The 26568-nt window shown below is 46.3% G+C and overlaps 1 protein-coding gene across 2 annotated transcripts; it reads right to left on the minus strand.

The window, feature by feature from the left end:
• Positions 1-1100: 1100 nt before the first annotated feature.
• Positions 1101-26568, minus strand: NEK9 (NIMA related kinase 9). Of its 2 annotated transcripts, XM_037394871.1 has the most exons (23): positions 26281-26568; positions 25674-25703; positions 24700-24877; positions 21704-21759; positions 20765-20835; positions 18785-18890; positions 15991-16122; positions 14905-15015; positions 14249-14313; positions 13257-13307; positions 12057-12249; positions 10708-10852; positions 9564-9764; positions 9124-9170; positions 8126-8281; positions 7627-7735; positions 6920-7081; positions 6366-6536; positions 6079-6138; positions 5318-5508; positions 4933-5097; positions 4061-4273; positions 1101-3645 (listed from the first exon to the last, which is right to left on the minus strand). In XM_037394871.1, the coding sequence occupies exons 1-23, from the start codon at positions 26467-26469 to the stop codon at positions 3523-3525; spliced, it is 2925 nt and encodes a 974-aa protein (XP_037250768.1). In that variant the 5' UTR covers positions 26470-26568; the 3' UTR covers positions 1101-3522. The 2 variants fall into 2 exon arrangements, with proteins under 2 accessions (XP_037250768.1, XP_037250769.1); XM_037394872.1 differs by lacking the exon at positions 25674-25703.

Genomic DNA, 26568 nt, shown 5'->3' on the forward strand with positions numbered 1-26568 from the left:
TAGTTAAGAAATTCAGTACCACTGCCTGTCTTATAATATTAACTAATTTCTCTTGTGCTATGTTTTATTGACCGTATTTAGTGGACTCTAAAAGTCAGCAGAGTGCAAATGGTGACTGGGGTAGACACAGAAAAGCTTTTGATACTGTAAAATAAATCTATCTGTTGGGGACTAAAGTGACAGGCAAACTGCTAACACAGAGATTGAAACTGTAGATTAAATGAAAGTTATTGGAATTAAATCACCAGGCTTCATTTATCATATTTGTTTTAAAGCTAGCAGTGGGCAGCTGACCCCTCTTTGCTGAGCTATTGTTTCAGGTCAAGACAGACAGCAGTCCCCAGGAAGTCTCTGATAACTGGTTTAAAACTTAGTAACAGTTTAGCCAAAGTATCAGGCTCAGGACCAAGATTTACTCCACTACTTTGCTATCATGGGCAGTGTTAGCCCGGCACTGCTCAAGCTATGTTATTCACACCAGCTCAGTTCCTCTTTGGCTACTGCAGTACAATCCCTCTTAAAGACATGCTGCATTTTCAGCGTCCAAATCTCTGGTGTATTTTAAGGCTTTGACCCAGCTCTACCTCTCAAGATATTTTACAATTTACTAAAAACCCTGATAAAGTATGACAGGCTTTAAGTACAGTGTGCAGGACCAGTTGGCCAAGCAGATGTCAGGCAGGTTCTCCCTTCTGTGGGCCTTAATGCTCAGTAGAAGCTGTTCTGAGAGAAACAGGTACTTCTTCCCTTTGAGCCTCTCTCTTCCTGTTACTCATTTCCCACTTGGCACCACTGAAATAAACACAAGCACAAAAGCCCCCTGACATCACTAGGAAGAGATGTAGCAGCAAGAGAAAAAAAGAGTCAGTTTGTTGTTTGTTTGGTTTTTTAATGAAGGGACACAGAACGTGACTTTTTTGTTTCCCCACACCAAAGAACCTGCCAGCCCACTGGCCCTCTTTCTATAAGCAAAAAACCCACCCCAAAACAACAGAATGCCATGAAGCCAGCTGAATATATGCATATTTTCCCTCCCTCTCTTGCCAAAAAAACAACCAACCAAACCCAAACCAAAAAACCAAGACTCCAAACACAGGAGAATGAGTTTAAACATTTATTTAAACAGAAACTCCAAACCACTCCACCCTTTAACCTTTCAAAAAAAGACAACGACAAACTAGTTTTCAGCCAGAGTGTCAGAGCAGGCATAAGTTGTGTTCCACTATAACAACTCAGTAGCAATACTAGCAGGAGACCAACACATATGCAGCTAGCACTGCAAGAAGGGGAGAAGTAAGAAGGGGTTTGAAACTGCTCAAAGGCACTTCTGCCCACTTGCCCTTCTGTTTTCAGCCCAAAACAAAGGTGCTGGCTTTAAACTGCTTTTTTGGTTGCATAGCTGGCTGGTGTGAAATCTGTGGTCTGTAACAGGCACAACCTGGATAGCGTGAATCCTCTAAGGCACATATGAGATTGTGGAACACAGGGCATCCTCTGTCAGGAACCCTCATCCTCCACTAGATCCAAGGGGAATCCAGTCTGTGCACCTAGCTTCCCAACTGCAGAGCATTGAGAAATGAGGATAGCAGTGCACTGCAGGAGAGCGACTCCCATCAGCTTGGTGCTTGCTTATTGGACATGGCTCAGGCTCAACTCTTCACTCCTCAAAGGCACTGCTGCAATGTGACCAACTCAATCATTTCCAACTGCAACAACAACCCTCAAGCCGGGACCCTAACCTGAGAACTGGCTTCAACGCACATGGGGGAAAGGAGAGCAGTCACAAGGGCAACCAAGTGATGCGGCTGTGCCAGGGCGCCCGGCACCCACCACCTCCCAGGAGGGCTGTCCTCCTGCCCTTCCTTCAGGAACAATGGATGAGCACACTGGTACAATCCTTGCCCTGGACACTGCGCTGGAGAGACTACACTTGGTTCAGCTCCAAGATACTAGCAATAGGCACCGAAGAAATATTGAAGGAGCATAAGTTTTACAAGCAAATGGTTTGACATCCATCTCTAGAGACAAATGGGGAATGCTGGCTCCCCCCAAACAGTCTCTCGAAAGAAGTAGTCTAGGAGAGGTGACAGGATATCCAACTCCACTAGACCTAAGGCAATTCCAGTGACATGCCATTGATGGGGATGGTTTAAGCCTGATGAAATCACCTCACTCTCACAGCAAAGGTGAGAGGCACTCAGGACTCCTTAGAGGTGTCACGTAAGGCGGAGGAGGCAAGCTGCTCCCAGAGATCCTACCAATCCCATAAGCTTACTTCAAAGTCAGTTTGCTAACAAATTTAAGGGGAATAAAATTAACCTCATTCTCAAACAGGAAATGAGGAAATCTTGAGCATCTGACCATACTTCTTCCCATCTCCAATTTTCTTGGGAAAGCCTCTTGCTTCTAGAAAGAAGGTGAATTCCAGACAGAGACTTGATCATTCCTGGTCATTGGGGAAGGCTGCATCCTGTGACCACAGCATTAATGACCCCATTCTGGGTAGGAAACTGCATTCCAGCTTCATCAAAACACTGAGTGGAAAAACACTGATTCTTCCCACACCCACACAGAGCGTGGGCACCAGGGGCTGAGGAGAACAGAAGCCAAGCAGGGAGCAGCTACAGGCTTATGCCAAGAAACCAGAAGCTCTGGCATCCAATCCAAGTTGAACAGCTGGAGCAAGAAATGGGTGGCTTAGTCTGAGGCCCAGATGCTTGTCATCTGGTTGGGAAGCAGGTGGTCTGAAACCGAGAACTAGAGATCCCATCTCAGATAGTCCCTGCTCCTGCTGTTGGAAACAACACCGGATTCACTCATCTCGATGCACTGCCTGGAAGTTGGAAAGCTCTAGGCACCCAGAATAAAGCCTTTAAACTCTTGTCTGTATGGGCCACTGGACACAGCCGTATGGCCAGAAGCTGTGCCTCGAGGCCAGGGACATGCCGTCTACCATTATCTCCCTAAGAGGAAGATCTCTGTTGCCTCCAGAATGAGACCTTCTCTGCTCCCTCTGCCCCTCGGCAGCGGGGAGCAGCCTCACCGGCTGGGCCTTACCATATGGTAGGGAGAGGATCCAAGTCCTTCACCCCTCTGAAGTGAAAGTGGCGAGTCTTAGGGTTCAGCCAGCTTCAGTACAAAACAAGTCTCCTCCTCTCATCTAGAGATGCAGTGATGAATACTGGGGTCCCAAAGGCAGCTCCCAAGAAGCAGTGAAACAATGAAAGGGCCACAAGCTGCTACTGGAGCTGTTGCCATAATGGGGCCATTCTGCCTCATGTGCAGAATTGACAGGTAAGGTACAAAGAGGAGCTGCTGCTGCTTCAACCACTGAGCTGGCCTAGAGCTCAGGGGCCCTTCCTCTCTCAAACTCACTCCTAGTTCGTATCAAACGTACATGGGTGCTGCTCTGGAGCCTCCGGCCTCGCTCCTTGTCTGCGAGTGACCTGAAGCCAGGAAAGCCGCTCTCTGCATTCGGTTAGTGTGCTGTGAAATTAGATGGATCCCAGTGGGCTCAGGAGACTAGAGGCTGGAGCGGCACGAGTCCGTTCCCAGGAGACACCAGGAATCTGAATCCAAGTCAGGTTTCGGATCCACTTCCATCTCCTCTTTGGCTGTCTGTGTTCCTTTGGAATGAACCTCCACCTGCCAAAACACACAGCAGTTATCCAAACAGCTCTAGGACTAGCTGCAAAGAAGCTAAGAGCCACAGAAGGCACAGTTCCTATTCTCCACATCCCTTTGTAACTCCCCGCGACATCTGACCACCCATCCCTTCTCATCAGGAGATGATGAGAATCCCAGGGAATCCCAGACAATGAGGTCCCTCAAGGACTAGGCTGTCCTCACAGGAAACTCTCTTCTTGGCTTCATTCCTGTTGCTACTACCAGAGCCTACATCAGCAGCTCAAAGCAGAGCCAGGCATCATGCTCAGTGTCCCCCTTCTGCTCTAAGGGAGACATCTGTTAAGAGCTGCTTCCTGCTGCGCAGCCTCTACAATCCATGCAGGAGTGCAGTGAGCCCCGAGCATGGATGTGCACCCAGGTGACAAGTCCTCACCTGCTGCATTCCCTCCATCCCCCTGCAGAACCGCTGGAGTTGGGCACTCAGACGAACAGTTTCCTGCTGCAGCTTCTTCTGATCATCCAGACACTGTAAAACCAGGCCTCGGAGGTGCGTCACCTCCACTTGCAGAGCACTGCACATGCAGCCCACAACAGGAGATGTAGCCTTCCCTTCGCTGCATGGCAAGGTTGGACTCAGACAAGCAGGCTGCAGAGACATGGAGAGAAGTCAGGCCAGATCTGACTGCAAGGCCAGGAGTTATATACGCCACAAGAAGAAACCGTTCACAGAAAATGTCACCCCAGCTCATTTCCCAGCTTCCCAAACTTCTAGCAGCCAAGGTCAGCAAGCTACTAGTCATTATGTCTTCAATACAAAGCCACTAACTTCCTCCTTTTTCTGGGAAAGCTGCTCCTGTCCTCCTATCATCAAAATCCACCTGGTTTACCCCTCTTTCCCTAAGCCTGGGATCTGTGCCTGCTCTTGGGACAGAAAACTCCTGGAATAAAGTAGTCTCACAGGTTGCGGTTTCTCAGTGATTTCCTGTATCAGTGCTTCTTTCTATCTCACAGCAATTTCTGCTTTCTAAATTTCTATCTTCTGCTAGGCTTCTGGGCTCTAGGCTTCTCTTCTTTAACCATATTTTTCCACAGAACTGATCTCAGTATTTTCAATCTGACAAAGCTCAAGCTTCGTGTTCTAGATTCCTATGAATTGTTCTCTTTGCAGCATCATCTCTGATTATCAACAGCCCTCTTTTCCTCATCCAGATGAATTAGGCCAATCCAACACTCTCTTCTCAGCTCTCCCCATAATTCAGATGTTGCCATTTATGGTCCCAAACATCTTGGGGTGGGTAACATTACCCAGGGTTCCATTTTGGGATTGTTTAATCCAACAGGTTCCTCAGAGGCCACTTTGAGTCCTTGAAGTTTCTGGTAGGGGAGAGTCTCCTTCTCAGGCTCTGAAGATGCCATGCTCAGAGGAAAGGGGCTGTCAGGCATGGGGATGAATTCAGCATTCTCCAGTTCCTGGATACACAAAAGCAGCACTGTCAGGCCTGCCTGCCTTCATCTCCTCAACCAATGCACCCACACCCTCTTGTGGTAAAAAAGGCAGTGAGGCTTAAAGGGCTCCCCGTGCAGCACAGCTCTGAGAAGCTTTCAGAGCATCCCTTAAAGGTGGAAGGGGCCATTTGTTTTTCCCCAGCCTAGATCCCCAATTTAAGGCGTTTCTGAGACCCCCACTTACCTTCCGTAGCCAGCCAGGGCAGGAGCTGCTGTCGGAACTGTTGCCTCCCTTAGCTTCTGTGGTGCTGATCCAGCCCCCCAGCTCACGATCTGCCTCCATTGTTCCCCGAAAGCCTCCACTGGGATTGGGGGTCTCCGCTTCCTGTTCATTATCTTCTTCCTCTCCTCCTCCAGTTGTGCAGCTCTGAGCCACTAGCAAACAAGAGTGAAAACTTTATACTTTCCCCACCTCTGCTATTCCCATTGTCAAACCCCAACTGGAGCAGAGAAGATGCAGAAATTTGGGCTGTAAGGCCAGGATGAGAGCACATGCTAGTGGCACCTCCCTCAACAGCTCATCTCCTAACACTCCCCGCAGGCCTCCCCAAAAGGGCTTGCGTGCAGCAGTTTTCTGCAGCTTCTTGGCCCCAGCCCTCCCACAGGTCCAAGAAACTGGACTCCGTCTCTCCCAGCAGCTGCCCCATAGCCATCGTTCCCTCATCAGCTCCCTTCAGTGACTTCCTCACAGCTTTTCCCTGCGAAATTGAAGTTTGAGAACTACAAACGCCTCTCTGCATCCATGTTCTTCCGCCCATTAACAGTTCTCCCTTTCCCAGCTTTGGGCCATCCATTCCCATGCACGACACCAACTGGATTTCCTCCTTTTCACCTCTTCTGTGAGGAGTTTCACACAGAGAAACAATGCAGCAGGACCAGACTGCACCCACTCAAACCAACCACTGAACGGACTTAAACCACTGCTCCCCAGGGCAGGTTACTCACCAGTACCAATGGACAGGCCACTGCTGTTGGATCGGATTGTTTTAGAGTTCAACACCTTTTCTGTAAGGAGAGAAGCATGCTTTCAGTTAGAGTGCCGCATCAAAAGCAAGACAACTCCTAGAGGCACACAACAAAGCCAATGTTGCAGGCCTAGAGCTCCGAGCGGCTTGCCACGTTCCCCCACACCACCCTGGCCTGTTCCCAGGCAGGATTTATAGCCCAGGTCCTGGCAAGCAATACATCATCATAACCAAAATCCCAAAATTTCATCCTAAAGTGACACTTACCAACAATGATGATGGTGTGCCAGCCACGGCATGACAGGTCTGGAACATGATGCAACGATCCAAATATTGGCCGAGGCCATGAGGTACAAATATCCGAGCCGTGAGCTCTCTCAGTTGATGTCATTGCCAGGCGCCCATTCCCACCATTACCCCAGGCAAAGATATGGTTGTCTGAGGAAAGAGATTCAGAAGCCTCAGTTCCCTCCCTCTCTCCCTCTTGATCAGTAATTGCTACAGGGATCACAGCCTTTCTGCTGTAACTGCTATCCCAAACTATCTAATCAACCAGCTCCATTTTGCCAGTGGGAGAACAAACTGGTAACAACAGTAAACTGGTAAAACAGGCAGCCACCCAAGCTGGCACTCTGCAGCCCCAGGGACAGCAAATGCTTGGCACTGTGCTGGGTCAGCTAACAGCCTCCAGTCTAGGAGGATTTCTTTATTTCAGTGCAGTGCTGCGGGGGTGGTCTAGGAAATGATCAGTGGGAGTCAGTTAACCACCCTGCAGATCTAGTTCAAAGGAACCCACCACAACTTTGCAAAGACCCACTCACCGTCAGTAGCAGCTATGGTGAATTCATCTCCACATGAAACCCTTATCACCTGCTTACCCCCCAGGGGGCCTCCCAGCAGGTTAATTCCCAGGTGCTTCTTATAGTCCCCAACACCAAGCTGTCCGCACTTGTTGGAGCCGAAGGTCAGCAGGCGGCCTCGCTCTGAGAGGAGGAACGAGGAGACAGTCACAGCAAGGACCCAACTTGGGAAGCAGCCATGCATGCAGAGAACTAGCAGCAACAGCCCACGACCAGGAACAACTCTGCTGAGAAGCCAGCCAGGATGGGAGGGGACAGTGCCACCCAAGAGGAATGGCTTCAGCCTGGAAACACTTCCCCAGTTCCTTCTCCTATTGCTCCCCTTTTCTGATGCTGGGGGCTGGGACTCCTCCCTCCCAGCCCTCTGACTGGTGTCACCTGGGCAAAGCCTAACTCGGTCATAAACAATTCCTTCACTAGCGTAATCCTTCCCCAAACCTTTGTTTTTCCCCTTTAAAAAAAATGAAGGCTGACCCAGAAGCTGATGCTGCTGCTTCAGCTGGCCAGGAGGCAACGCTACTGAGGAACAGGAATCCTGGGCTCCGGGAGCAGGCCTAAGCCTTGCTACCAAGAGCACAACCCTCAATGTCAAGGGTCAGGCTGAAAGGGCAAAGCTGATGTAAAGTAATCCAGCAACCAGTATCCACTTCTTAATACACAGGGCTCACCATCAATGGAAGCTGTGTGTGTCTTCCCTGGAGAAATGGTACGGATCTTGTAGAAGGACAGCTGCTTGGCCAGAGTAAGGGAAGTGGCATATGGCACCTCACAGTATGTCTGAGAAAACACACGCGGATAAGCAGAGAGTCAAAACCCACATTCATCAGCTAAGATCTACTCAAGCAGGTCTTGGCAGACCACAACATTAACCTAGACAATCCCAACATGGGTATGGAAAAGAACTGCCAGAATCCATGTCACTGGCTAAGTCACCCTGGAGCAGCTCGCTATCCATTTCGCTACCTCAGACCTGATGTCAGCCCATAGGGCAGACAGGAAACTGAGGAACAAACCACCTCTTCCTACAATCCCAGTATCCATTGTCTTGGACTGGAACTAACAAATTGGCACAAAGCTAATGAAGGCTTGGTCACTCTCACAGGACCTCCATTTTCTCATATACTACTGACTGCTGGGAGCTGGAGCCAGGGACCCAAACGCACTTACGTCATGGTTGATTATCCCTGATGTGCACTGATTCAGGCCCAGCTTGTTGAACTCGTTGAGTCCGCATGCCAATACTTTGCCTGTCTGAGTGAGCAGGAAAGTACCATCACAGCCACAGTGAACGGACACAATGTTTAAGGTCTTTGGAACATCCACCTGTGTGGAAGAAATATATCCCAAAAAATGAAAATCCCAACACCTACTACACTGAAGCTGGCACACGGAAAACATATGGGGTTAGAGCAGCGGTTCAGCTAGTCTGGGCCCTGACAATAGCCAGTGCAGTTCTTTTGAGTGAGGGGGTACCATGAAGTCTATAGCATACCGAAACTCTGGTCACAACGCAGAAACTCAAGGCATCCTAGACCTTGTGTCCAGACACCAGTGAGCCAGCACAGGAACCAGAAACGTGGTGCACAGGCATCCTGGCCAGCTGGGGTCCACAAGCACCAGACCCAATTAGCTGAGCAGGGCTGGGTCTGTGCTGCGTGGGTGCAATACCATGTGATCGCGGATATTTGTCCTCCAGGCACATATTTGTTCCTTTCTAACCCCCAATGGGTTATATTATCTCATTACCCCTAGCACTGTATTTCAAGAGGGTTTTACTTGCAACTCATCTTTAACTCATTATGTCAAATTGAAAGACCCCCAGCTGTTTGCACTGCTGCAAGTTTCCTCTACAGCCCCGAGGTACACAGTTTGGTATTTCCTACTACAATTTCTACAACAATAAGTTTGGCATTTCCAGTTCCAGCGTAGAGATCGGAGCAATCAAGCTCTAAGTCACGATGCTGGCTGGATTGGGAGTGGTATGCCCCTCTGCCATGATCTCTAGGAAGAAATTAAGCAAAATGAAGTGATGAAGAAAAGTTAAAACCCTCGCAAACTCTATGATATCTCAGAAAAACACCTGAACCTCAGGCAGTTAATATTTCCAAACAGCAACTAATTTGGATTTACGCCATGCAGATTTGGAGAAGTAGTCACAGCCCTACCTTCTGAGGGGTGTAGTGATCTTCTTCTGAATCCAAGCCCAAGCGCCCTGCACCAGTGAAAACACTGCAGTTAGAAATGGCCTCACCAGGTGCCCATCCCTAAGGAATGGTATTGTCTCACCACAGTCCCAAAGGCATCTCCCTCCAGAACTAGAAACCTGCTCCCCTACGTGCACCGTTGCCTGCCAATCCTCAAGGTAACCCAATCCCACTCACAGAAAAACTGCCCTACCCAGATGGAAGCCAAAACTAAAGTGCCAAGTACTCAGTCCCCGGTTCCCCTTTCTTACAAGGAAAGAAAGCCCCAAAGATACAATGTTCTTTGCCTCCTGGTGCACCCAGACAGCCTTCACCCAGGGCCTGCATTACACACCTGCACCAAGCCACTTTTTCGAGGCATGCCCCAGAAACCCTCTAGGTTCCAGGGAGACTCTACCTACCATACTCTCCACAGCCCCAAGTGTACACTTCTCTGTTCCTGGTCAGCACTGCCACATGGTTATCTCCACACGAGACCTGCTCCACAGGGTTGGTAAGAAAGAAATCCAGCTGCAGGGGCTCAAGCACTTCAGAGCCATAAGCCTTGTCAACGCCAATGCATCCGTAATAGTCCGAGCCAAAGGCATACACCTGGCCCTCATCTGAAGGACACAAGGGAAGCTTGGTCAGCACAAAGAGCTTGTATTAGGTGGCATATTAACCTCTTAGGGCACGGCCGGAACAACCTCTTTTCTGTAATCCTCCTCCTCTTTAGTGCAGAACAATGTGATCAGAAGATAAGGAGTGCTTTCTTGTTCATGTTAAGATGGATGACCTTACTCCACCACCTTCAGCTATTTCAGGCCACCAGCGTAAAAAGATCTTGCATTGAACCTGCCACTTTCTTTAACAGAAACCCCAAAATCAATCCTGTAGCTCCCTAAGTCACTCCTCCAGCACACCAAGCATCTGAGCTTATCTGTCAAACCTCTGCTTTTCCAGCACTGGCAAAATAAGCTGGAAACTACCTTCTTCAAGATTTGTTTTCATGGGTAAAGCAAGAATCAAATTCTTCCGTAACAGACAACACCACAGTTAACAGATCTTCAGAAGTATGAGCAGGGTTAGGACTAGAGACAGCTACCAAGTCTCAAGCTTTCTGAATTAAATAGCAAATCTCAGATACACATCTTCTTTTATCATTGGGTGATTCTTTCCCCACACAGTCCAAAAAGAGTCTCAAACACATTTACATTCATGACTTTCAGCTCCTCTGTCTTTAATACAGGCATGTATGGAGGCACCACATGCAACAGCAGGGACTCCGCACAGCCACAAGGAGCTGTGCTCAGCACCCAGCATCATCATCAAAACAAAGCTCATCCCTAGCAAAACACCCAGCCTTCTAGGGAGTCAGTATTGTCCTCTGTAAAATAGTGTTGATCTATCTCCACTACTGTACCTACTACTGTCAAAACTGAGGGGTGAGTAACATATGAGGCTTTCTCCTTTGTGCACAAAGCTGCTCTGCTAATCTTACTGTGAAGGCAAACACCTCCACAGCACAGCAAAGTGAGGGGATGCTGGTCCCCTTCCCTCTCTCACCTGTGATGCACACTGTGAAGTCATCTCCACAGGACACCTGGCGAATGGCTTTTCCCTGAAGCTTCTCAACATGCTTTGGCTGCCGGTAGGAGGCTCTGTCTCCATGTCCCAGCTGCCCGTGCAACTTGGTGCCACCCTGCATATTCTGCAAGACAGAAACCTCTGGTAAGGTTATGTACCCACAACTCCAGAGACAGTGCCGATAGTTATAGCACCTCAAACAAAAACCAGAAGACAACAAAGAGCACGAGAAAGTGTGTTAACTACTCTAGGGAAGAGACTGCTATCTGTGTAGTGTAACAACATTCTAAATGCAGCACAGGCTTTCAGGCAGTTAGGTACTAACAAGGAGTGACCTGGTCTCAGGCCACCAGCTGGTGAGGAATCCCTGCTCCTTTCTCATTTGCCAGGTTTGATACAGGACTGAAATTATCTTCGGCTTTTGGACTTACTTTTCTAAATCCTAATGGCTTGAAAGAAACCCATAACATAAAACAAATGTCACCGAAGTGGCCAGACCTACCAGTGCTACAGGAAAAACAAAACAACTCTGAGTAGTGTGAAGCTAAAACTAAAACATTAACAGCCAGATGGAAGTTTTCAGTGGCCATTCTTGCAGGAACATCCAGCAAATTACTTCAAGTTGCTCTCCTCCCATTTGGATGTCTTTCTTCTCTCACCCACCTAAGGGTAATTTCTAATCTGTCTTAACAGCTTCTGTATCATCAATACAAAAGCCTGTGGAAGCCTGGAGATGCAGAATACCTCCACATCACTGACCATCTAAGCCTGAGAAGGCTGGATTCAATTGTTTTAAATGCATTATATGCCAACATTTTTTTACTCACTTTAAACTATTACAGAACTTCCATTCATCATAAAAAGCGGAGTTGTTTAGTATAAGACATATCTAGTTTCACCCACAAGTTGCCTGTATTACAATGAGGTCAACTCATGTCACCCGTTCTGATCTCGGAAAACCTTCCTCAAAAACGCATAAAGCCAACAGAACATCCTAAACCCTCCACTGCATTTCTAGTAGTCAGGAAGGGGAGGAAAAGGTGTCTGATTCTGTGTCTGAGCCCACAAGACCACCATTTACAATCCTCAAGCGCACAGCAAGTCTCCAATACACCTCCTGTCATGACGGAAAACTTGAGAAACACACCTGCCTTGGAGACTTGGGTCAGCCCCGAAGCAGACAGCCTCACAGCGTCCACTATAAGCAACATTTCTCCTTTTCCAAGCCACTCTCCCATCTAATTCTAACAGGCTTACTGAATGGTCTGTGGTGGATCTGGACCTTCCTTTCCCACCCTCACCCCCTTCCTGCAGTTTCTCTCACTTACCACCCAGGTGTAGAGCTCCTTCTCCACCGTCACCACAGCAAAGTGAGTGTTACCAGCACACACCTGGCGTGCGCTGCAGCCACTTTTGATGGCATCCAGCTTCTGGGGGGTGGACTTCCCACCCCCCCAAACATACACCTCACTAGTGCGCGAAGTCACCACTGCAATGGGAGCCTCATTCATGGTACTTGACCTGCACAAGATCCCCCCCGACAAAACACACAGGCTTTTAATGAGGAGTTCACATTCACTGTCATCACTCATTTTCCTACTGTTGTCTATCGGTTTCCCCTTCATGACCACTCAGGGTTTTTCTTTTCACAAACTTCTGAACTCTTTTTGTTGAGTGGTTGTGAGGCCTCAACTGCTATAGAGAGACTCAGGTTCAAACCTGTCTCAGAGCAGCACAGAAAGCAGCCCCCAGGAAGCATTTTAACAAGCCTACAGTCTAATTTGACATAATTTAAAAAGACTGGGCTTTCACTGAATGGCCACGGTGCTATCCTCATTTGTGAAAGAGAAAAAAAAAAGCCTTACAAATGGTCACGAAATCTAGCTCAGAATATAGCAGCATCCAAAAGCTTCAAACTTCCCTCTTTCCTCTTGTATACAGTCTGCGAGCAACCCATGAACTGGGATAACTTCACATTAAGCGCTCAGATAGTAGTTCCAAGTTTAAGAGGGAAAAAAAGGTTAAATTCTATCTGACAAATCAACAGAAAAAACAGCTATATGTGTCACAGAAGCTACCTGCTTCATGGAGCAACCCTGCCTACAGGCTTGCTGTGGACTGTGGAGAACCTCTGCATATATCCAGTTTTTTGAAAGATATCTATGTTCGTTTAATATTCAACATCCAGTCACATTCCTCCTGCTGAAGGGAATCTGCATGAAAGGGGGGATCTACATTACATCCTCAGATATGCAGGCTGTAAAGACTACATCCTCAGTAGGGCAGATTAGAGCTGTATGGGACCTGCTGAGGTAAGGCTCCAGCCATACATATAAGCAGGATAAAAAAGGCAGAGTAAAATGTGGGACAATAACCACGTAACAACTATGTCAAATTCCTAGCATTTAGGGATCTTCTGAACTACACTCTTCCATTAAGATTGTCACGAACTAACACTCTCAGCAAAGTTCCTCTCTGGGGAGCTGTTCTCTCCAGACTTCCTTTCAGACACATGCCCAAATAATTACCTTGGTCGCTTATTTGGCCCATTAAGCAGTGTGACTTTCTCTTCCATCTCCCTGCCAAAGGAGAAAAAGCATTTTAGGAAACAGTAACGTCGCCCAAAGCAATTTACTGACAAGCAGCACACACAGACCGGTTTCCTTTCCAATCAAATGCTGCTCCCTCTTGGAAGAAATGTAGCAGTTATTTACCAGCTCACAGCAATACACAGTAAGTAGGGCAGAAGTAATGTACCATACAGCTAACAAACTTCCAGAAGAGCTGAGAACAACAAACTACATACATACCAGAATGTGGCCAACCAATACCCATATAGCACAAGAATGATCTTATATGGCTAAATATCAGGATCTGAGCTTTTACCAGTGCATACAGCAAGACAAAACGCAAACTTTGCTGACCACCAAAAAGAATCTTGGTATAAAGGACTAAGTCTGCCGTTCCCAAAGTCACCAATGTGGGATCCAAACAGTCCAGAATTATGGTCCACCTTTCATAAAAAGACAGCGTGTACAGGCTGATGTCAAACTAAGGTAAAATGGGCCACTTTCAAGGCAACTTTCTCCAGAAGACAGAGGCAACAAAGGGAGAAAGTGAAAGTTTCTACATTGGATGATACATTATTTTAAAAGGCCTTTTCCAATGAGCATAGGAGGATCTCTGTGACCCTTCGTTCACAGAAATTTGAAGAGCAGGAACCAGCAGTCCTCAAAGGAGCCTCAGAAAGGGATGCCTCAAGGTTCTCAATACAACAGCTTCTAAGACAAAGGATGCTGAGATCCTTCTCACCATACCCATGCACCAACAGAACATCAGATCAGAAGACAGCAAGAATGCACTCCTCTCCTAAAGAGGTAAAGTATACTTCAACAACTGCGTCACATCAGCCCAAATTAACTTCAGGACTTTGCCTCAAAGCATAAATGCCACTAAGCTGCACAAACCCTGCTGCTCTCCCCAACACCTGTCCAGGTTTCAGGCAAGACCATCTGATTACCTCCTGCGTTTGCTGAGAAGGGGATGTTCAAGCAATTCATCTGCAGTGGGTCTCTTCTCTGGATCCTGAAAGAAGTGAGCAACAAGTCATTCTCTGGGAAATGCTCATCATCTACAAGGAAATCTTGGGCCAGAAGACCTCATTCAAGCCTACATGGACCTCCTTCCCTGACTCCCTTCAGAAGGGAAAGGAATTCATTCAAATATTAGGAATGAATAGGGATAAATGCCAAGGATGTGCAGGAGGGACTTCCATGCTCTGACAGTATCAATAATATGTTTGTTTTCAAGGCATTAGTTCCCTACAGCAAGCCAGTCACAGTCAGAAAGTCAGAACCTTAAGAGACTATAGAGACAATATTCCCACCTCTGCAGCATTGCATTAGAAAATAATTGCTTCTGCCAGCCCATTAAATAATTGGTGTCAGCGTAAATTCAGCACCTGTCCAGAGCCTGCCAGACTGAATGGCATCTTGAGACAATGCTTTCAGAGACCTGGAGGAAGCCCAGCCCTAGCGATGCCTCAGGCCTCACAGAAATTACCCTGCATCAACAGCCCTCATGCTGAAACAGGCATGTCATTCCCCTTCACCCCTGAACTCCATGGCTTAGGCAGCTGGGAAGGGGTGTTTGAAAATTAAAAAGTACTTCACCAACCTGATCAAGGCAGGAATTCACCATCTGGATCAGCTCCCGGGAGTAGACAGTGGAATCAACCTCCATGGCACGATTTCCCTGTACAATCTTCACACAAAGGTTCAGGGGATTCTAGGCAGAAACCAAAAACCAGCTGTAAGGGAACTGAACTGGACAATGTGTCCACTGGGGAGAGATGCTATAAGGCCACCATTATTTTTTTTTGCTCCTTCTCTGATCAGGACACATCCCTCTGCTTCCCTGCCTAGCAGGTTCTCCAAAAACTTAATAATACTTCCTGCAGAAATGGTACCTCTGATAGGCAGGACTTGGTGGCAACATCCAGCTTTTCACCAAATTCCCTAACAGTGGAGGGAGGACAAGTGTCTCTCTGCATGGAATCTCCTATGCAGCATATTGCCATTGAAACACTGCACAGCAGCAAAGTTACAGGCGACTTGGTAGCCATGATGAGAGGATGTCAGGAAAGGATGGTATTTTCACATTGTCTCTTCAAGGGTTACAAAATTTTGCACCGTGGTAGCTACCAGCTTTTCCCATCTATGGGCTCAAGTTCGCAAATCACACATGCCAGCCAGCAATGCTCCCTTTCACCCTCCTCATGCCAGCTTGACCACCAGCTTCTCTTGCACCCAAACTTCGAGAAAGTGTAAGAGGATTAAATCCTATGAAATCCGAAGGCTGGAATTTTTCACTTAGAATGCTGCACAGAAAATTTGCGGACAGTAACGCTGAAAAAAACCCAAAAAACTACACAACCACAAACTTCCTCCTTGTAGAGAAAAGGATGTTTCATTCACAACCATGATACAAATGACCACAGCTTGTATTCTGCATCTGGTAAACCCAGGGCTGCAGACAAGGGTAGATTTGGCAGAAGCCAGAGACACACCTGCAGTGCAGGGTAGGGGAAATCGTGCAGACATTTCCTTTGGCTATAGTTGGCCCTCCCAGGCCACTGTTTTCTTAATCAGCAGATTCAAACAATGAAAGAAAAACACGAGCTAAGAAAGCTATGAGCCAAGTGCGAATCTCAGGGCGATAAAAAAATAAGGTTACTCAGTCCATCCTCATTTGCAGACTTACAGTAGCGTCAAAGGTCCTCTTCAGAGTAAGCAGCTCAAAGATGACACAGCCCACAGCCCAAATATCTGATTTGAAGTTGTATTTCACACCCTGGCAGAGTTCTGGGGACATATAATACGGAGTTCCCACCAACTAGGAAAAATAACATTTAAAAATCAGAAATGGTTTTCAGGAGTTCTGCATCCATCATGTTCACACATGTTCACACCATGAGCATTAGAGCTAGATGCAGCTATCACACAGCACTGAAGTGACACAGATGACAAAGCTCACCAACACGCTGGAGGGATGCGAACAATGAGCATGCTTCTTTGCTTCTCATCAACAAGCCTGCGCCTGAGTTTCTTAGAAGATCCTAGGCACCTCTCTGCTCAGATTCTGATGTGGTACACAGTTCTCAGTAGAGTAGTAGTCATGAGAACACAGTGAGGACTGCCCCCTCTCTTAAATATATTACATTTAGAGGTAATCAGGGGCTTACGTACTGACTGGGCATATGGAAACCCCAGGCATATGGAAACCTGCCTAAGAGGCTGAAGGAAAAGGTACCAAGCAAAGCTTCTAAACACAGATGCCAGCCCATGGCGATGGTGCCACTCTGTCGCATCACAAGGTACTGCCAGGACAAAGGCTACTCTGTCTCTGACAAAAAAAACGGGATACTTTTGGTTCAGTAAGTAGAAAGCTGGCTCAAGTCCCACCTGAAAGGCTTTCACTTCAGAAGTGGACTTTCCTCAACAACCGGTTTAAAACAGAACACCCCTCACCACACACAAAATCCCCAAATCCAGTACAGAACTACAGCAGCCCCCCCAGGAACAACAGAAATAGCGGCACAGCTCAAAGTCACAACAAGGAGACAGAGAACAAACAAGATAAAAGGTGTAAGAATGAAGCTTCCAGATGAATGGAGCTCATTCCCTAGCAAGGAACTAGACAGCGAAATAAAATGAGAAAGACAATTTAGAAGAAGGGGAAATATTTATAGTTGCCCTCTTTTCAACCCTCAGCAAAGCTCCAAGGACTACAAAGTTTGCCCTTCATTAGACTCTGCTAGTACACTGGATACCTAATGGGCACATTTAGAACCTCCATCTCCTTTCCATTTCCCATTACCAAGCGTGACAGCTAGAGAGCTGTGCAAGTCCTGGCCACGGGAAGGTTTAGAAGCCCAGCTATTTGGAGTATCAGATGGAGAACTAGGACACAGCGCCTAAACCTTTTTAAAGCAAAGGATAATGTACGCTTTCTGTAACACAGAGGTGTATTTTCGAAATCTTCCTTGGTAAATGCGAGAAAGAATGATAAATTAAGAGATCAGCATTTAGCAAGCAAACTTTTTACAAAATCACAGTTTGACTGTTGCAATCACAAATACTGACAATAACATGTTTTGCACCGTTTTCACAAAAAAATTACTTCCAGACTGCCGCTGGTCATTAGATCACAAACTGAGCCACTGGCACACTGACACAGCACATCCAGCATATACAGGATGAAATATGGTTGAAGGTATGTCTCAGAAGTAAAAAAGGAAAAAAAAAAAAAGCTCGCAGGTATAGATGGAACACACACAACACAGGCAAAACCAAGCCTAGACATTCACAGCATAGACTGCACTTTCTCTGAGAACTAGAAGACTGTGAAAAACATGACAAACAAAAGTGGTTTTGCTGCAGCCCAGCTTAAGTGAGAGCTTTATGCAGTAGCCTTGAGTTCCCACTTACCGTGCAACTGCACAATAGCGCTCATGTTCTGGAAGAAGGCTGGCAAGTGTTGAACTACACATCCTAGCAGAACACCAATAGCTTGCATTAAATCTAATAATACGGCCTGATGAGGGGAAGTGCAAGCTGGTTGGCTTGCATCCCAAACTATAATAAAGGCCTTCAGCAGATAGGAGCTCCAGACAACGTCTCCCCTTCCAAGCCTAGTGCTCACCACAGAAATTCATGGAGCTGGGAAATCCAAGCCGAGCCTTCCAGGTGCCTGCAATACAGCTTACCCTGTGTCATAACTCTGGCTGCGAAACTGCTTTGTGGAAGGGTCGGGAACAAAGCCAAGCTTGACAGCTTGGTAGAACTAATCTCTCCAGCAAAGCTTCGCCCCCCTCCAAGAGCATTATCAATAAACCATACACCTGGTTGCCATAAGAAGCACAAGTGCCTTCTTACTTCTTTGTAATTCAGTTCAGAGCCTGAGTATTAAAGAGACAGGAGATATATCTATGGCATGGTGCAATGTCACGCAAGCAAGTCCAAGCTATCTCAGATCCAGCTGAGGTAAAATGCCCCTGTTAGCACAACAGCATGACAAAATTAATTTAACTGACTAAGCTGCACTTAACTAGCCCAGAGGGAGAGCGGTGTACTGATGTGACTCTACTGCTATCTCTGTACCTTCAGATAGCACTGCCTTTGTATTACATAAATTCACCTATAGAAGTACCATGCCTAGGTACCAGGGAAAGAAAAGCAGCGCTCTGCAGCACAGCCACACTGGCTCTGGCAAAATTCCACGCCCACAGTGGCACTTATCTTTAGTCTACTGCTGCTTTGCAGAGAGACAGACCTCCAAAACGTAACCTTAGAGCAAGGATAACTGCAGGCTACAACATCCCAGCAAATACGCTGATGTTAGTGAGACAACACTGAGGGAAATCGAGGGGAGAGGGAAAGGAAAACCACAGAAGACAAGCAGCAAGAATGTACACCATCCCTGGTCTTCTGCAAGGCATGCCGAGATGAAAGGAAAAACAAACCTCAGTTTGCACACAAAGGCAGCAGATACTCACAGTCTCAGCCATAGAGTACTCGGAGTTCAGCTTCTTTGCCAACCCATAGTCTCCCAATTTAATCAGGTTTGCCTTGGTTAGAAAGATATTTAATGTCTTTATATCTCTGAAAGGAGAAAAAGAAATGCAGACACTCGAATATATTTCTGGGTTTCACAGTTTTCCACACGTTACTGCACCTCCCCCCCCAAATGAGGTACTTGCTATTCTGTCACACACACACAGAGCTCTCCGAAGGCAATTTGACCCCAAGTACTGGGGTAGTTATCCACGTTTTATCAATAACCCACATAAACACAACACAGTCTAAAAAGCTCAGGCTCCAGACACCTATATAAAGGCTACAGATCAAAGATAGCTCTTTTCCCCCTCTCAGTCTCTTCTCATATGAAGGTCATTGAGCAGGTCTTATTTTTCCTGGTTTTAAAAACAGACCTAAGCCAGGAGTCACTGAGCTCACCAAAAAATGTAAATTGTGCATGAATATGTATGTATGCAAATATAAATACACACACAAAGGGTGTGTAACAGATGCCATTCTACAACTACAAGTGTAACATCCCTCTACCTTACGCCTCAGGAACAACTCTTTATAATATGATGTACTATGCCCAGAAGATCAAAAGGCTGATTGCCACGAAAATGCAGGGTTCTGAAACTCATTGAAAACACTTTCTCCCAGACAGAGTAATTTATATGTAGTTTCACAGATTAATATAAGAGGCTGTAAATAGAGAGGAAGCCCCCGCAGTACGATATGCTTCCCATGGCCAACACTTCGTAACACCCCCTTTTCCTAACGTACCATCAACAACTTCCCAGTGTAGATCAGGACAACATCAAGTAAAGCAGCACTTTGCATTCATCCACTTGGGGCATCGCAAAGTCCTGGGTCACTCTGACAATGTCTGCAGCAGAAGGAAATCACTGCAAACATTTAAATAACTGTTCAATTCGTTATTATGGAAGGATCTGGGGCCACACATGTTCCTAGACTGGGAACCTTGCTGTGAAGATGGGCAACAGAGCTGGTAAGTAGGAAATCATCACAAAGTAGGGCAGACACGACATCTGCTTTAGGTCAAAAACTTCGGCACTACTTTGTTGACAGTAGGGTACCAACCCTTCATTAGCAAGGCTTGCCAATTACCAGACATTCAGAATGGCAGCAACCAGGATGTTATCCCACAGAAAACATCCTCACACAGCTATGCTCATTAGTTAGAGAAGGATGTTGTGCAGCACACGATCCAACCCCATGCTGGAAACAGTTGTCTACATGTGCGGTACTCCCCAGACCACCACAGCCTCCTTGAAGCACACATAAGCCAAGAAATTTACCCCTCCCAAACAGAACAGGGCAACAGGAAAAGGTAATTAGCTACTCATTAAAATCTCACAGTCAACGTCAAAATTACCACTACCAGCTAACAAGCTACGTTACCTCCTTAAATAATAGGCCCGAGAAATGAGATGAAGCAAAATACAGGACAGATCTTTGCATGGGTTATATTACAGCAATGCACAAATGCAAAGCTTTCATCATTGTTATCCTCCATGAATTACAGAAGGATGTACATGTTGGTTTGAAGCTATTAATTGCGGAATGGGTAGGAAGTACCTTTGGCCTGTGGTAACTGCTCTTCCTATCCACTTTAGCAAACTTTGTTTACATGCTATAGCAATAAAGAGCCAATTTACTTCCTTCCTGCATGGATGAACTCTTTTAACAGAGCTGCAGCATGAAAGATGGCAATTCCATTTTCACATACAACATTTATTGCACATTTATCAGAAGATGGTTTCTAGCCCAATAAAAATTCTTTACAGAAGTGATACTTCACATCTAGGCAGTCCAGCTACGCTTTGGAGAGAAGTTCAGCGCTTGCTTTAAACACAGAAACAAAGGCTACTCCATGTTCGGCACTCACATCCATGAACCACACCGGTTACCTCAGCTTCACGATATGCCACACTTACCTGTGAAGAATTCCTGCTCGATGAATGCAGCTCACAGCTGATGCTATTTGAAAGAGATACCAAACCACCATCTGCAAAGGTAGGAATAAAAGCTTTATGTGAGGCTCAAAAAAACCCCCCACAAAACCCCATACATCCCTGTCAGGCACAACGAAAGGGCCTGACTGTACCATTTAGATGCTCTTTCAGGAGCATGAAAATTTAGAATTCCCTGGCTTGGAAATCTCTGAAAAGATATTCCAAAAGGCAGATTGTTCTAGTGCCACTCACAGTGTCTGTCCTGACCAGCGCCAAAGAATTCAATGAGTGAAAAGACCTAGGAATGACAGCTAATGACCACCTGGGAAAGATCGACAGTGGGGCTCTCTGGAATATGAACTGTGACCATTTAATATTCACCAAGCACTGCAAGGCCTTAAAAGTCATTATGTAAGATAAATAAGTATAATCATTAACCACCTCAGCATCAGAACATTAGGTGGAAACAGACAGCGGAAAATAAGTTCAAAAACAATAAAGAAAAAAAGAAGTAACATGAAAAAAATCTATGGTGAGACAGATTCAAGGTAATTACTCAGAAAAGAACCTAAAAAATGGTTCAGAAGAGAAAGAAATTGAGTACCAACCAGGAAGAAACATAAAAAGAGGTTTAAAGTCAAAAGTTAGCCAAGGTCATAATGCAACCAAAGCCATTTGAGCATGTTTTTTCATTATTCCTCCCTTGGAAGTCTGTACTGTTTATAGACAGCCAAAAAGGAAAAATTAAGAGTTTCTGATAGTCCATAAATGCTTGCAATATTCAACAGGCGAGAAAGGATGTCAGTCCCCAGATAGACACAAAAATTCCCCACCAGCACTAGAGAAAAAATGTTGTTTAAGTACTCGGATCCCCAGAACATTAAGCCAACCCCACCACTCCCTCAAGCCGATCCAAATTACCTCTTCTTCAAATAACTTGTCTTTCTGCCGCAGAATCTTATCGTAGAGGTTCCCTCCTGTAATTAGAGCAAGAAAGACAGAGAGGTTCATCTTAGTTAATAGTAGCAGTTACTCTGCTCAGGTACTGCTGGGAATACTCAAATCCCCCAAGAGATCTGATGAATCACTACAGCTCTCCCTCAACACTCTTCACTTAAAACTGGTCAGACTCTCACAAAATTAAGTTGTTTTTCTATCGAAGAACTTTACTGGCATATCTAAGCTTAAGCAGAGATGATTCCTTTTTAACACCACCATTTAATACTATCTGAAAAGTGAATCAGTAAGATAAGTTTTTTACCTGTTAAGTGCCTCTTGGGATATGTAAACATTTATAACCTGTACACCAAATCACGTGTGAGATTGTCCTATTCAGCATTATTTATAAATAAATACATTTAAAAAAGAGAAAGAAAGCAATTATAAATTCAGAGTAGCCCCTGAAAACACAAGTTACTGTCTTTCCCCATTTACTGCCCAGCTTTGACATGCCTGTCTCCTTCATCTGCCCTGTCAAATACATCAATGCAGAAGTCACAAAGTGTTGACAGCAGCAGCACCACCAAAAGCCTGAAATCAGCAGACTCTTTAGGTCACCTCACAATTTCAAGACAGCCGACTGAAAATCAAGGAGAGCTAAAAGAAATGATGCTGAAGGCAGCAGGCATTGACACTCCTTTTCAGATTAGCATCCTACCAGTAAATCCCAAATCTCTGATCACATCCTGTTGCTATTCCATTTCCTAATTATCATATATTATGTCCTAACAGTAACGGAACACCAGGCCCTTTCCAATTCCCACAGGCATGGTGCAAGACATCTTTCTGCTGTATAATTTCCATGGGCCTATCAAGTTGTAGATGTCCAACACAGGTCACAACGGCTCCGTTGCCTACTGGGGGGACTTATTTCAGACTTCCACGTTTGGAAGATTTTTCTGATATTCTAATTAAGATCCCTTCACTTAATTTCTTTTCATTCAGCCTTGCTATAACCTCTCAACAATTCTTTTTTCTGCCTCATGTTCACATTTGTAAATTAACTACAAATCACCCTTCACATTCCCAAATTAACCAAATTATTAATTTCTGCCTCTTCTTATGAACCTCTTTCCTAGCAATTCAGACTGTGCAGGCTTTTAGTGAATTCTGTTTCTCATCTCTGATTTTTTGCCATCTTTTTTTGCAACATGAGAGGTACTACATCACCGAAATCCTACACAAGGGGACAAACTAGCTCTTGACTAAGACAATAAATACCTCTATGCACACATACTAAAACCAAATTACTTCCTTCTTTGTTTCATCTAATCACATCCAACCTTCTGACACTCTATACTCTCTTCAACAAATGTATGTTACAGGATGTTTCTTCCCAAATCCATTTCAGATGTATTCACTGGTGTTATGAAAAATCCAAGTCTTAATGGTACCATGATTTATATACAGGACTATAGGCAAATAAATCAGTAACTTGGCTTCCTCCCCTGTAAAATGGGGACAATATTTACTCAAATTTGGAAGTCTTTCCTAGATTTCCAGAAGAGATGTGCCAATTGTACAGTAAAAGCTCTGGATTCTGAGGAGTGTCTGATAGACACTAGTCCAGGCTCACTTTAAACATTACTCACAAATTATCTTGGACTTTTACACTGTGAAAAACCCACAGAAACTATTAATACATCAGCAAAACCAATATCCTGTACCACTCAGATGCAGGCAACGCAGGCTATATACTCATCTCTTGGTTATTGTTCCAAAGTAAAACAGTTTAGAGACATTAACAAACACGTACAGACATCAGTACTATGCAGCTTCTCTCTGTGCCCTCCAATGAATTTATAATGGACCCAAGCATGCAGTCTTTTTGGGGCAGCAAAATAACTCACACAGAGTATTCCTAAAATAAATGGGAGCACGGAAGAGCCAACATTCCCCTACTCTTGCACCCAACTCCACCCTGCATAAGAACAAAAAGCAGAGAAGCAAAACCAGCTTTGGCCAACCTGCCAACCAGGGTGTTCTCACAAAAATACTTGGTAACTTACTCTCCAACCTGTCCCAGTGAAAGCAACCTGTCTAAGATGATAACAACATGATAACAGCCTTTTCCACCAAAAGAAGGTTTCTGCTGATGAGCCAAGGCTTAACATAACCCCCAAACACACGCAGGATACCTAGTCAGGGGAGTTGTCCCACTCACCCCAATAGGAACCATATTGCAGTTCTAGGTACGTATCCTGTTCCAGCACCATTAGCCATATGTGACCTCCTCTTCCAGCTATCCAAGAGCAGCTGCAGCTTAGACCATCATATCAAATCCTTCCACCTCTACATCCCATCTGGGACCGTTTCCCCTGCAAACTCCAAAAAATACTACCTGATCTACTCTTGGACAGAATTTTAATGTTTTCTCCACCACCAGAAGGACCAGATTATTATTTTTTTAATAATAAACACAGAAGCTGATAGCACAAGGCAGGAAAAAGTCCTGACTGTGGTGTGCCAGTAGATTTTTAAAACTGATTTATAATTGCCAAATGGAGAGGTCTATTTAAGTGATGCTACTGACAAACAGCCCCACTCTGTACTGGCAGAGGCGCCTGAATATCCTTATGATCTTTTCCCGCTGTCCTCCTAAAAGAACACAGCAAGGCGCATTAGAAGCATACATTACCAATAACCAACTTCTTCCACTGCACCAGCTACTCAGAAGACTTGAGAAATCGCCTACTGCCTGAACTGCTTGCACTAACTACTGGGCTTCTTTCTTTGGCACCCGAGTGACAAAGCAGTCGAAGGGTTCTCAACCTCTTCTTCAGCAGCTATGCAGCAGAATTCCCCTCCACTCCTCTGCTCCCCAGAGGACACCCCAGGAAAACTTGTTGCAGGTTCTGCAGGAGGGTGACTCAGCAATGTGGCAGCTGCCTGTCTGTAAGTGGGAGTAAGGATCTCACCATTACAGTACTCCAGCTCAATCAGCAGCGTGGTGTTATCCATGAAGTGATTGTAGTAAGCAATGATGTTCTCATGCTGCAACAAGGCAAGAATAACGATTTCGTTCAAAGCATCACGACGCTCTTTTTCTGACAGCCGGGTCAGGTCCACCTCCTTCCACACTACAAGTGAGTCATCCTGAAACACAAAAACATCTTTTAATTAAAAACACGCTACTACAAAGAGAACAGTATGTGCCTTTACAGCAGGAAATTAAAATTTCAGGAAAGGTAAAAAAAAACTTTCCTGCCTCTTACAGATTTCGGACAAAGATTCTCAACAACAGTAAGTTTTGAAGTTTTCTGTTTGTTCCTAGGAATAGCGATGGCCTAAAGCCATCTTTCTAGCTGGCCAGCACTCGCTTTGACAAAAATAAAAAAATTTTAAAAAAAGGAAAAGAAAAAAACCCAAAAACCAAAACCTAAAACCCCAAAAAACATACTACAAGGTTTCCAGGGGAAGACACATAATTTGGTTTGTTCCAATGAAGACTAAACATACTCCAGTTCAATAAAGGCAGGACAGTATATTTCCAATCCCATAACTGTAGAATATTGCACGCCATAATCCATTACAACCACCCAGGTATTCCTAAAAAAAAATATACATAAAAAATATCACGGAAATGAGAACAAATCCAGTTTGCCCCTGTTAGGCCCATCCATGTTGTCAGACACACTATGAGTGATCTGTTAAGTGAACAGTGTTCACTTACAGCTGTTCAAGCCGTGACACCTTGGGGTGGCCTTCACCCAGAGAAAAACTGAAGAACTTGCCTTGGGAAGAAAGTCAAGCGCTTTTCTTTGACAGCCACTAAAAAGCACAACTATGATCAAACTGGATAGGACTAAATGACCTGGGAGCGAGAGGAGGACTGGCTTTGCAGCCAGCTGCCCCTGATTATGCTGAAATGCTGATGCCGCGAGAGAGTTACCTGTATGAGATGCCCCCATGTCCTCTGTGACTGGAATAAAACATAGAAAAATGAGGAATCTATTAGCGTCAGAAGAGTCTACACATCTCTCTACAGAACTTCAGGGGACCGAGCGACTGGTGGCTCCCAAATGTGCTGAAACCCAAACCCTGCGCCCCTCGACAGCAAGGGCCGAAGTCACGGCTGTCAGTTGCCCAGAGGGCTGTCATCAGTCGCCCAGAGGGGGCATCAATCGCCCAGCGGGCTGTTGTCAGTCACCCAGAGGGCCACTGGTGGCCCAGAAGGCAGTCAGTCACCAAGAGGGCCGTCAGTCGCACAGAGGGGCATCAATGACCCCGAGGGCTGTTTTCAGTCACCGAGAGGGCTGGTGTCGGTGGGCCAGAGGGCTGCCGTCAGTCGCCCAGAGGGCCGTCGGTGGCCCAGAGAGCTTTCAGTCGCCCAGAGGGCCGTCAGTCAGTCACCGCGGGGGCTCTCCGGGCGCCGGGGCCTCCAAGCACGCAGCCTCCGGAGCCCCCCGGCTCGCCCTGCCGGCGGCCCCCGTCCCGCTCGGCGCTGCCCCCGGGGGAGGAGGCGGCGGCGGGGATCCCTACGGGCGGAGGCAGCCTACCTCGGTGCGGCGGTAGAGGGTGGCCTCGCCGAAGGCGCCGCGGCCCAGGGTGCGGATGGGGATGTAGTGCAGCTCCTCCTGCTCGCCAGGCAAGCCGCCGCCGCCGCGGGAGCCGCCCCTGCCCGAGGACTCGCTGCCGAAGTCGGAGCTGATGGAGTCGCAGTGCCGCTCGTACTCGCCCAGCGACATGGCGGCGGCGCGGCCCGGCTCCCCCTCAGCGAGGCCCCGCGAGCCCCACGGGCTCCATGTTGGCTCCCCACGGCGACCCGGAACCGTTTCCTGCCGCCG

Source organism: Falco rusticolus, chromosome 7 (assembly GCF_015220075.1).
Source record: "Falco rusticolus isolate bFalRus1 chromosome 7, bFalRus1.pri, whole genome shotgun sequence".
NCBI classification, from domain to species: Eukaryota; Metazoa; Chordata; class Aves; order Falconiformes; family Falconidae; genus Falco; species Falco rusticolus.